At 55.5% G+C, this 12,584-nt stretch overlaps 1 protein-coding gene across 4 annotated transcripts in view; it reads right to left on the bottom strand.

The window, feature by feature from the left end:
* Positions 1–12,584, bottom strand: part of SULF2 (sulfatase 2) — a 118,368-nt gene that overhangs the window by 24,714 nt on the left and 81,070 nt on the right. For all 4 annotated transcript variants that reach the window (XM_042930750.1, XM_042930753.1, XM_042930752.1 and 1 more), the window contains exon 5: positions 2,490–2,659. In XM_042930750.1, the coding sequence (XP_042786684.1) occupies positions 2,490–2,659 (170 nt within the window). The remainder of the gene's footprint in view (positions 1–2,489; positions 2,660–12,584) is intronic.

Genomic DNA, 12,584 nt, shown 5'->3' with positions numbered 1-12,584 from the left:
ATCTGTTTGTAAATCTGTGTCTGTGTGCTTCTGCGCATGTTTGCGTATCTGTATCTTTGTATCTGTGTGTGTGTGGGTATCTGTGTCTATAGGTGCCCGCGTTTGCACACGCATTCATGTACCTTTGTGTGTGTGTGTATGTGTGTGTATATGCGTGTGCACCTGCGTACGTATCTATTTGTATCTTCGTGTGTCTGTGCACCTATTTGTATCTTCGTGTCTGTGTACGTGTGCGCGTGCCTGCTGCGTGTATCTGTTTGCATCTCTGTGTGTTTGCACAGGTGTGTGCAGCAGGGGGCGGGACGGGGCCCTGGGCAGGGGGAGGGGGCCGCACCGCGTCAGGCAGCACTTGCGGGAGCCCACGGGGACCACTGCAAGAACACGACACCAAACTTGAGTGGGTGACAGTCTGACAGGAGCCTCCCGACAGAAAGATCTGCAGCTCTGACCCACCAGCAGGGCCCTGTCCCCTCCCCCCCCCCCCCAACTCCCTGAGACTGTCATAATTAAATACCCCAGCTGCAGAACTTTCTGGGTTTTGGTTCTAGTTAGGAAGTGATTATACCCCGGAGATAAGAGAGCCTTCCCAAACAGACCCCTCATAAGGCGAGGGGGGTGGTTCTGGGTAAGTAATAGCAGGCGTTACTCATGTTCAATTTCTGTAATTTCCATTTCAAAGGGGAAATAAGCGAGCAGGCAATGTCAAACCACCTCGTCCAGGGCCGCTGGGGGGGGAGGGAAGCCAGAACCTCTCTTAAAGGAGAAGCTGCGGAAGCAGGGTGTGCCCACCCCCCCCCAGCCCCCAAGGTGGGACTGAGCCGGCCACGCCCCCTCCACAAAGGGGAGCCGCTGGAGGGGGTGGAGGTGGGGGGCGGGAAGGGCAGGCAAGTCAGGTGTGCAGACAGGCGGTGCTGCGGCCGGAGGGGTGAGCTGGGCGCCGCAGCCCCTGGAACGCAGTTCGCCATCTGTCCGACCGTCCTCCCCAAAGACCAGGGGGATCAGGAGGTTAACACACCGCCTCATCCTCTCGGAGCCACGTCAGGGCGCTGTCAGAAAGTAATTAGATGCGAAGGGCACACATCCTGATCGTAATGAAAATTAAACGCCCGGAATATTCAGGCCGATTCCAAAGTGCCCTGTCCTTGTCGCCCCAATGTCGCAGCCAGGGCTGCGGCATATCACTGCTAAGCGGGAGGTGGTTTGAGGCAGAGGAGGAGAGAACTTTCCAGAGCGATTTACTAAGCAGCTGGAGGGAGGAGGACCGGACAAGAGGGCAGAGAGAGAGGAGGTGTGACTGGGGGCGGGGTTCCAAGCTGGCTCTGCCATTTACCAGCTGCCAGTCACCTTGCCTCTCCGTGCCTCAGTTTCCCCCTCTGTGAAATGGGAATGCCAGGTGCGGTAGGCAGCCCGTGTGACCAACGGAATACGACACAGCGATGGTGTGTCCCTTTTAGATTAGGTTCCAAAGGACCCCGGCTTCCATCTCAACCTCTGTCTACCCCAGGCCCCCCAGTCGGTTCCTCTGTCTCTGATCATTTGCTCTGGGGGAAGCCAGCTAGAGTTGCCGTGTCGTGAGGACCCTCAAGCCACCCTGGTTGAGGGGCCGCCGTGCGAGTGAGCCCCAGGCTAGCCTCAGGCGGCTGCAGCCCCCGCAGACACCTTGATTAGAACCTCGGGAAACCCTGCACTAGAACCTTCCGGAGGAGGAGGCCGCTCCCAGATTCCCGACTCACGGGCGCTGTGAGGTCGTGCACGTTTGTGACTTTAGCTGCTCAGTTTCAGGGTAATTTCTTCTGCAGCAAGAGATCACTAGCATTTCAAGGGTCGTTGTGAACATTCAGGGATTTGGTGTCACCTAAAGGACTGAGCACGGAGCCTGCCACAAAGCCCACAGCTCAGTAAAGGCTGGAGAATATGCTCACAGCCTGACGAGGCTATGGACACCTTCTCAAAAAACACGTTTAAAATGCACAGGGTAGGGGTGCCTGGGTGGCTCAGTTGGTTAAGCGTCCGACTTCGGTTCAGGTCGTGATCTCATGGTTCGTGGGTTCGAGCCCTGCGTCGGGCTCTGTGCTGACAGCTCACAGCCTGGAGCCTGCTTGCGATCCTCTGTCCCCCTATCTCTGCCCCTCCCCTGCTTACGCTCACCCCCCCCTCCTCGCCCCAGATAAATATAAAAAAAGGTATAGCATAAAGTACACAGGGTTATGAAGGAAGCCTATTATACTGCAATGCAGTTCTATGCACAGACCCCTCGGGGGAGGATGAGGGCCCCGAGGGAACAGCACTGCCACCTGCTTTGGTCTGTTAGCCAGGCTGGCTGGCTTTGCACCCGGTTTCCCCACAGAAGAGCAGTGGGTTCCCGGATTCTTTGAACCAGGAGGATCAGAGCGAAGGCAGAGCTCTGTCACTGCCATCACCGTCCCAGAGCCCGACCCTCCCACCTTCACGTCACCCGGCGGCTCGGCAGGCAGGACGCCGAAGCTTACATGTGCTGGGACGCGTTGGGGAAGAGGCCTGAGTACTGGGGGGCGGAGTCCTCGGGGCCGTGGGGGGCCGCGTGGCTGATGACCATTAGGACGGGCCTGTGCGGGTACATCTTCTTGGACGTGCGGAAGAAGCTCACGCTGTCGTTGGTGATGAGGTCCGTCAGGTAATCCTGGGGGGCAGGGAGAGACAGGAGAGCCAGTGAGGAGCTGAGCACCCGCCCTGAGCACCCGCGGTGTTAGGTGCCCAGCGGACGCGCTCGGGGCACAGCAGGGACCCAGAGAGACAATCCTTGCGTTCCTGGAGCCCATCCTAGGGGCAGACAGACGATAAATGAGCAACTACACGGAACGTCGAATGTTGCTGATGGAGAAGGAGAGAGGGGGTCGGGGAGGATAGGGGAGAAATGGCAGTCTGTCAGTCATTCACATTAGATGCTGAAATAATACCAGCTCGCACTTTTGAGTGCTTATGGTATGCGAGGTACGGTTCTGCGTTCACTTCTGTTAGCTCGTTGAAATCCCCGTGTAACTGTAGAAAGTAGGTGTGGTGATAATTCCTGTTTTCCAGAACAGGGAAGTTAAATGAATTGCCTGATGTCACACAGCTGGTAAGTGTTGCAGCCACGCCTCCTGAGTCTTGGTTCCTAAGCCTGAACTCCTTTCCAGGCTCCAGAAAGACCACGAAAGACCCACAGGGTGGGTACATCCCTGTGTTCCTGGCGCGCTGTGCTGGGGGCAGGGGCAGCTGACCACGTGAACACGAAAGCAAGATAGTGACACAGTGTGACGGACGAAGGAAATAAGCCGTGACCGAGGAGCCGGAGTGGGGACGTCCTTTGGCAGGGGCAGTCAGGGAGGGCCTCTTGGAGGGGGTGACACTGGAGCTGAGACCTGAGTGATGAGGAGCTGGATGTGGGGAGATTTTTATCACCCTCGGTTGTCTGCCGGATCCTTGAGGGCGATTTGCTGGGCCTACTCTCAGAGATGCTGGTTTTTAAAAGATATATATTTTTAACGTTTATTTTTGAGAGAGGGAGAGAGAGCATGCGTGGGGAAGGGCAGAGAGAGAAGGAGACAGCAGATCTGAAGCGGGCTCTGTGCTGAAAGCAGAGAGCCCGATGCGGGGCTCAAACCCACAAACCGTGAGATCACGACCTGAGCTGAAGTCAGACACTCAACTGACTGAGCCACCTGGGTGCCCCAGAGATGCTGGTTTAATTGGTCTGTGGCTTTCTTCAGGCACTGGACTTTTAATTTTCTTTAGTTTTATTTTTTAAAGTTTATTTGTTGAGAGAGAGAGGGAGAGGGAGAGGGAGAGGGAGGGAGGGAGGGAGAGAGAGAGAGAGAGAGAGATAGAGAGTGTGTGTGTTCAGGGGAGGGGCAGCAAGAGAAAGAGAATCCCAAGCAGGCTCCACGCTGTCAGCACGGAGCCCGATGTGGGGCTCGAATTCACAAAATCGTGAGATCATGACCTGTGCTGAGATCAAGAGTCAGATGCGAGCCACCCAGGTGCCCCACACACATTAGACTTAAAAAAAAAATTTTTTTAACATTTATTTTTGAGACAGAGAGAGACAGCATGAACCGGGAAGGTCAGAGAGAGAGGGAGACACAGAATCTGAAACAGGCTCCAGGCTCTGAGCTGTCAGCACAGAGCCCGACGCGGGGCTCGAACCCACGGACCGCGAGATCGTGACCTGAGCCGAAGTCGGACGCCCAACCGACTGAGCCACCCAGGTGCCCCCACGTTGGACTTTCAAAAAGCTCCCAGGGATCCTGATGTGCAGCCAGGACTGAGAATCACCCATCTAGAGGAAGAGCTCCAGGCAGAGGGAACAGCAGGGACTCCGATGCAGGAACTGAACCTGTTCGAGGACTCTCAGCAGGAAGGAGCAGAAAAGCAGAGGCGCGCAGGGGGTCTCCTGAGAGTCAGACCTGCTTAGACGCCGGGCGGGATGAGAGGAGAGGGGGAAATGTAACGAGCAGGAACTGGGGGCTTTAAAAGCTCAGCTATTAAGGGCTCAGCCGAGAAGCTGAGATTTGCCTGAACTCTTCAGCAGGACGGCATACAGCGGGCGTGCCCGTGCGTCTAAGACGGGCCTTCAGGGACGCTTGTACTCTATACTAAATGCACAGGGAGAGTCACTGCAGTGGCGTTCATAAAGCAAAAACGTATCCCCGTGACCAGCAACAGGAAGGCGATTAATGAAGTAAATGTAATGCTGTGCTGTGCAGATGTTACACAGAAGCGAATTCGTAGCTACTGAGGTGGAAACGTGTCCAAGATACGCTGTTAAGGGAAAGAACAAGCTACTTTCAAATCCAGGAAGATCCCACCTTTTTGTGGGAAGGGAGGGAGGCGGGGTGGGGAGGGCGGGGGGGGGGGTGGTGGAGAGGAGAAGCCAAACCCTTAACTTCATATGAGCACCAAGGAAGAATCTAGAAGGACAGATATCAAAGTGCTACCTGGGGTCTGGGATAAAACAGAGGGGGAGAAAGCCACTTGCTACTTGGTGTACTTTTCCCGAAATACTTTTTATGAATAGTCCTGGGGAGTTATCTGTAGAACCTATTATATAAAAGTAACAATATAGACCACCTAAATCCAAGAGTTGCTGCTACAGTTATGGAGCATGACCCGAAGGCGCAGGGAAAGTTCTTAAAATGACAAAGGTAACTGCGGAACCAGCAGGTGGGTCCGCTGTCTCCGGCTGGTGGGGAACCGTGGGCTGCAGCTGCTTGCTCTCCATAGTAACCCCGTCTTCACTGCTGGATTTTGGAACTATGCGCCTACTTGGCTGTGATGAAACATGTTTTTAAAAAAGCTACTGTGGGTGCCTGGGTGACCCAGTTGGTCGAGCGTCCGACTTCGGTCAGGTCGCCATCTCCCGGTTCGTGAGTTCGAGCCCCGCGTCGGGCTCTGTGCTGGCAGCTTGGAGCCTGGATGGAGTCTGCTTCGGATTCTGTGTCTCCCCCTCTCTCTGCCCCTCCCCGATCGCCCTCTGTCTCTCTCTCAAAAATAAATAAACGTTAAAAAAAATAATGAAAAAATAAAAAGCTACCGTGGACATCCATTCCCAGGAGAGACATACGGCGCCACGATAGGGCATCCGATAAACAAACTAGAGCTACCTGGGTCCACACGCACAAATCTGACAGACCTGACCCTGGGTGAAGAAAGCAGGCTGGAGGACACGCACGGTACGATACCGTTTATATACAGGCTAAGAACACAGAAAACGATGCTATACAGTGTTTGAGACGCTTGCCTATGTAATAAGCGCATCCATAGCAATCAGCAGGAGACGGGTAACCTTCCTGGGAGGGGGCAGGCCAGGAAAGGGGCTCGGGAGGGTAATATGGGGCCCCTGGAGCCAGTGATATTCCACGTTCAGAAGCGTATGTGGTGTCATTACCGTGTCTGACTCTCAAGGCTGGCATGAGGGTCTCAAGTGCTAAGAGGCGCAAAGCTCTTGGCACGGTGCCTTGCACGTAGCCGGCCAACGTTATGCCTGTCTTAGCGGTGCGGCAGCCTTTCCACATGCCTGACAGCCGCCCACCTTCCTGGGTCTCCTCAAAGCCACTCCTGCTCTAGCTAAGCCCCTGCTGATCCCTGATGGCTGCAGCAGGGCACCCGCGATGACGTATGACAAGCTGCACACCCACCTCCCAGCCATTCGTGTGGACCGAAGGGGACACCACCTGTACTCCAGGGGCGGGTGGTGAAGCCCCAGGCTGGCCAACGAGGACACGCCATCTCTCCGGCCACGGTACTTGAGCCGAGTCCAGGTGTCGGAGGGACGAGGGGACCTGGGCCAGGCGGTGGCATGGTCCAGTCCTGGCTGGGAGCAGATTCAACAGACAGGATGTGTCCGTTGGCTGGCTGGGGGGGTGGGCAGTGGGCTGGCAGTCATTCCCCACCCCCCCCCCCCACCGCCCCCTGCCCCAAGGTTTCTGGCTGGGGTGAAGGGAATAGAGATGGGGGTCCAGGAGAAAGAGAGTGTCAGGGTGCGGGCGGGAGTGCTATATGTCCAGTTCTGGCCAAGTTGAGCTGCCTGCCTGGGTCAGTCGTGAAGAAGACGTGAGGGAGGTGGGCTGTTAATAGGAAGGGTAAGAAAGGTGCGAGGACGAAGCAGGCTGGAAGGTGAATTTTCTAGAACCTGGAGACGAGCCGACAGACGATGAGGAACTCCCCTCTCTGCCCCCCTTCAGTCGTGGGCCAGGCCCATTCCCGCTCTCCAGGGGGAGGTGCTAGACTTTCCCCTGGTGCACTCCTGGCCAGGTGCAGGGGGCTGGGGATGCCAGGTTCTGGGGACTTGGCTCCTACCCAGAGCTTAGCAGCCAGAGCTGGGTCCTCCTGCCTCCCCTCCCCATCCTGACCTCCCGCTGACTTTGATCAGTAAACCAAGAGGAACCCAGTACTTCGGTGGGGATCGCTAGCCAGGACTCTGGGCAAAAATGTCCAATGCCAATGGGGGTGTGGGGTGTGGGGCGTGCTCCCGGGCTCCGTGACAGCCTGGCCCCTCTCGTTCCCGGCCTCGTTCCTCAGGCGCGGCCTCTGCCGCTCTCGTTTACGTGCTCACTCAGCAACTACTTGTTGGGTGTCTGTTCCCAGGGTTCTGGGCTTCCTGTTAAGGGCTGGGGCTGTGGTCACAGGTCCCTGTCCCCATGGTGACCACAGTCCTGTGCGGGGTGTGGGAAAGCATTCTCATCAGCGGTAAGAAGGCGGCAGGGGACCTGGGAGGGACAGGGAGGTTTTCGCTCACTTAGGATTACCCCTGGCTGCTGGGGGTGGGGGGACTGCAAGGACGGGAATGGGGACCATGGCTGATGTGACGGGAAGCTCTGCCCGGACAAACGTGTCCCATGGGTGCCTCCTGGGAGATCTGCCCACGGAAGCCTGTGGTTCTACCTCTTTTTGAACTTGGGTGAGATAAGCCAGCTCACCCCAAAGCTCTCAGGGGCCCTCCCCAGATGGGAGTCTCCTGGCTTCCAGAACTAGTTAACTGTTCTGCTTGGGAAGCCCACTTGTGGGCTGTTTTCGGGCTGTGCCTTGAGACAGATGACTGTGCCCCTGAGACCTGGTTTGAGGGGCAGGGCGGGGGTTGGGGGGGGGTTGCCCACACCCTGGCGCAGCTCTCGAGCCCACCTCTCGATGTTTTCTCCACTTGGCAAGTCAACCTTCTGTAACTCCGGGAGGGTCTCCTTTTCTGAGCCACTGGCTTCCTCCGTCTAAATTATATTCTACATCATAATGCGGACACTGCACCCTCTACAGCCCCTTGTGTTCAAAAGAGGTTCACGTCCCTTTAAGGAGCAATCATATTTCATGAAGCTGAGGGCTCTGGAGTCAGCAACACTGGGTTCACACCCCGGCTTTATCACCTGCTATCTGTGGGCCAGCAGCTCGCCTTTCTGCCCCTCAGAAAGCACCTTTCCGCCTCTAAAACATGGGCCCCGATAACAGTCCCTTCTTCAGATGGTGGGAGCATTTCACACAGGAATGAAGCACTTGGCAATACAGTCAGAGCCAGACCTCAGGCCTTTGTATTTTTTGTCTGCTCCATCGTTCCCGCCCTTCCCGGGGCCCCAAACAAAATTACTGACGCCTATGGGGTGGTTTACACCAAGCATCAACAAACCTTTTCTGTAAAGGGTCAGAGAGGAAACATTTGAGGCTTTGCAGGCCGGAGGTCTCATTTGCATTACTCACTGCTACTGTAGCAAGAGAGCAGCCGCTGGGTAAATGAAGGGGCCTGTCTGCGCTCCAGTAAAACCTTATGCGGCCAAACTGCAAATTTCAAGTCAGTTTCACATGTCAGGAAAAGAGCGCTGGTCACATGTTGCTCTTTTTGTAATTTTCCCCCCAGCTAGTTAAGAATGTAAAAAACCCTTCTAAGCACACAGGCTGGACAAAAACACTTGGCGGGCAGGACTTGACCCATGGGCCGGAGTTCAGAGAATGGATTTGGAGGCCAGATGGCCTAGGCTCGGATGATACTGCTTTACCACTCACTAGCTGTGTGGCCTAGTTCCTTAGCCTCTCTGTGCCTCAGTTTCCTCGTGTGCTGGTTGTGAACAGTAACTATGGTGAGACATACATGGGCTAATTCAGGTGGAACGATTCCAACGGTACCTGGTGCACGTTAGGTCTAAGGGAGCGGGAGTCATTATTCCTCAAGAATCACGCGGCTGTGTTTTCCACACGAAAATGAAAACGGTACAAACAAATCTGCTTCCCTTTGATTACTCCTCACACCCCTGCTTCCAATCTTGGCCCCTTTGGGCCTTAACCAGGAAGTCTTTTTTTCAGATGCATTGTTACACGTGTTAGAGTATGGCTTTATGCATCTTTTTACATCGGTTGGATCACACTGTGTATATTTTCTTTCTTTCCTTTCCTTTCTTTCTTGGCCCCTTCCCTTCCCTTCCCTTCCCTTCCCTTCCCTTCCCTTCCCTTCCCTTCCCTTCCCTTCCCTTCCCTTCCCTTTCCCCTTTCCCCTTTCCTTTCCTTCCATTCATTCCACATGGCAGGGAACAAAGCAAAGTCACACGCCTGCCTTCATGGCCTTGTACTCTAATGAGAGGAGACAGATGTTAACAAGTGACCCAGGGATACACACAGGTGTGGTGCTCACTGTGGGGGCAGGAGAGTTGGGGTGCGATGCCCTGGGCTCGGGGTGCTCTAGGAGACATCTGAACAGGGGCTTACAGGAGCTCTCTCTGCAACCCGCTCTTTCCATCAGCCCCGTGTCCAAAGCCCTTCTGATGGCGTTACATACAGATCCCCTCATCTTTTTCTAGAAATCCTCCAGGGTAGCGTTCCTTTGTGGTCTTTTAATCATTTCTTGCGTTGGTGGCCCTCGTGGATTTCTTTCAATAACAAAGCTGCAACGAACAACTCAACGGTCCCAACCTGCATAGAGGGAGGCTTCTCCACGACAGAAAAGCGCAAATGACAAAGGGCGGCTCAAAGGGTGGTCTCATTCGAGTTTACAGAGACCGCTGTTCCTTAGGGCCTTTCCACCACCTGACCCTCATCATTCCCCTCTCCCACTGGTCCCGCCTTCTCTGGTCCTCTTTGGTGATCAGTGCGTGTGCCACATCATTCTTTTGTCATCATCGCTGCCTCTCTGTCCACCTGCCATCAGGACCCTTTTCATGGCATCCAGCCTTGGGATTAGTGACTCAGAACAGAGACCTCAGAGGGCCTTTGAGGCGACCTCCGGAAGGACTGTCACTTCCGCCCGAGCTGGGCCTCCTGCTGAAGCCACTGAGGGCAGCGACACACAGGCATCTCACTCCTCAGAGTGCTGGAGCAGGGAGCCCCAGGCAACTCCGAGCTCCCTCTCGCTCCCTCCCAGTGCTCTGGCTCCCACTGCCTGCTGCCCGCCCCGGGTCCGAACCCTGGACCTGAGCCAGCTCTGACCCCAAAGGGGCCCCCGTCCCTCTGTTCCCAGGCCTCTGGGAACAGGGAGCCCAGGAATCCTCCCACGGGGCTCATTCACAGGGGAGATGTGCCTGTGGCAGGAAACGGGGTAAGTAGCAGCCACTGCATGTTCCGTCCTCAGCCCCAGAGGGACTCTGAGTCTCCCTGGATAACTTGATTACAGGGCTGCTCTGAGACCAGGCGTGGACGTGGTGAGGAATTTTAACAAGGACGGAGCGGAGTTTTCTAGGTAGTGGACGATGTGCTTGTGCTGCATCTGGGAGGAGGGAAGCAGCGTGTTCAGCCCCAAGACACTATAATCTGTATTTCTAATGTACAAATCCCCCCATCAGGACTTTGGAATCAATTCACTCAGAGGTAATGGAGGCCTGAGACCCAGGGTGAGGGGGGAGGGCGCTGTCCAGGCGATGTCACCCGTGGTTGCTGCCACCAGGGCCTGAACGATCAGACTCAGTAAGGGGGACACACGAGTGGTGATCCTTGGTCAAAGGCAGGAGGGAGCCCCAAGTGTGCAGTGTTTCCAGAAGGGGAGTGGGATAGGGCGCTTTTAGGCCACTGAGCATCCCGCCCATTTTCATTTGGACTCTATTCTCAGCCAACGTTCCAGGGTTTGGCTCCAGAGTGGGGCTCCCGCTGTCCCTGCCTCTGGCTAGGGAGTGGGGCGGGTGACTTACAGCCCATCAAAACACTGCATCCCCTGGCCACACCGATCGGTCCGGGGACAGACATGTGACTGAGCCAAGAGCCAAGGAGATGCAGTGAGATTTGCTGGGAATCCTGGGAAGGAGACTCCCTCGCTTGCAGCTGGGCAGGAAGGTGAAACGTGGAAGGGCGGCCATATTGCTACAAGGGGCAGGGAAAGCGAGGGGGGAGGGTGGGAGAGGGAGAAGGGGGAGGGGCGGGAGGGGGAGAAGGGGGAGGGGCGGGAGGCGGAGAGACCATAGATGGTGCCGCAGAAAAGAAAATAGAGCTTAGAGGAGAAAGAAACCACCGCCTAAAGATTCTGTGTGAGCCCCTGGATCCAGCCGTGCCTGATGCCGTTACTGCTGGACCAGTTAAATAAGCTGACGTTTCCTCTTCAGTTGAGCCATTTTGAGTTGAGTTTCTGTTCACAAGCAACGGAGAGAGGCCGGTGTGATTCAAGAAAGGATAAATCCTGTAGTTGGGGGCCCTTGGGGAAGGATTCACAGAAGAGAAGATGGGTAAAACTTGGAAAAATCCAGGGCAGGAGAGCACTAGCAAAGATCTGGGGGTGCTTGTGAGAACGGACAAGGCTGGTCTGGTTGACCTGGCTCGTATGGAGCTGAAGTGGGCAACGGGGCCGATGTGACGGTGTATGTGCGAGTGCGTGCACACACGTGGGCCCATCACTTCACAGTTAATAACCCACCTCCACATCCCAGGCTGTGAAGGCCTGATCTGGTTTTGTTCATCCCTGGGTACCCAGCACCTAACACAGTGCCTGGCATATAGCAGATTCTCAATAAATACTTGTTGAGGGAATGAACGAATGACATGACCAAACTTGACTAGTCCGCTCACGCCTCTGATTGCTGGGGATTAGAAATACTACACAGAAAACACCCAGCACGGGGGCGCCTGGGCGGCTCAGTCGGTGAAGCGGCCGACTTCGGCTCAGGTCACGATCTCACGGTTCGTGAGTTCGAGCCCCGCGTCGGGCTCTGGGCTGTGTCTCCCTCCGTCTGCCCCTCCGCTGCCTGCACTCTGTCTCTCGCGTCGTCTCAAAAATAAATAAACGTTTAAAAAAAACAAAAGCCACCCAGCGCAGTTGCTTGGACCCTAATAGGCACTCCATAAAAAGATGTGCACGTTATTAAGTATGTACCAGTGTGCCCACTCCCCAGATTTGGGAACTGAGGCTCTTAGGAGTAGGTAGCATATCCAAGGGCACATGATATGTGTCGAGGCGGGGCTCTGCACCCCAGTCCTCCACCTCCAAGACGGGAAGTCACTGCCCGGTCCCCAGAGGGCGGTGGGCAGAACAAGGCAGGGGGCCGCCAAGGCTGTACATCCACGGGTCAGGCACGCTTGATTCACGCAGGAGTCTAGGAAATTCGCTGCCATTGTTTAAAAATCAGGAGATCTCACAGGAAAAAAAAAAAAAAACACGTGTTGGTTTGTAGTTTCTGCTGAAAAATCAGAAAACCTGGCCCTCTTGGGCCCACGTTTCTATGCAAGAGTGACAGGCCTGATGGACGTTGGCTGCCCCTCTTGGATCCATTCTTCCTAGTCCCCAACACCCACCTGCCGTCTCCCCTACCCCTGGCTTCCCATCCTGTGTGTGTGGCTCCTGTCCCCTGCCGACTTCTGCCTGGCGGCCTTGTGCAGCGATTCAGAGAGAGATCAACTAGGGAGGGCGGTCATCACACTACCCCACAGAGCCACGGTTATGACACTCAGCCAGGCCCAGGGTCAGTGGCAGTGAGCGTGGGGAAGAGAGAGGGAAGGGAAGAATGTGTGGGGAAAGAATGGGTCAACTGTGGGGGGGGGGGGGGCACACGAGCTGGCTTAGAAGATTTAGTTGGGCCAGGAATATTTGCTCGTCTCCGGATTTTTGTTTTTTTAATGGAAAGTTTGGAGGAGACATCACTGTCAGTCCCCCCTCCTCCTCCCCCTCACTTAGG

Source organism: Panthera leo, chromosome A3, assembly GCF_018350215.1.
Source record: "Panthera leo isolate Ple1 chromosome A3, P.leo_Ple1_pat1.1, whole genome shotgun sequence".
Taxonomy (NCBI): Eukaryota; Metazoa; Chordata; class Mammalia; order Carnivora; family Felidae; genus Panthera; species Panthera leo.
Note: the sequence above shows the minus strand (reverse complement) of the source record. Positions and strands in the feature narration are given on the sequence as shown.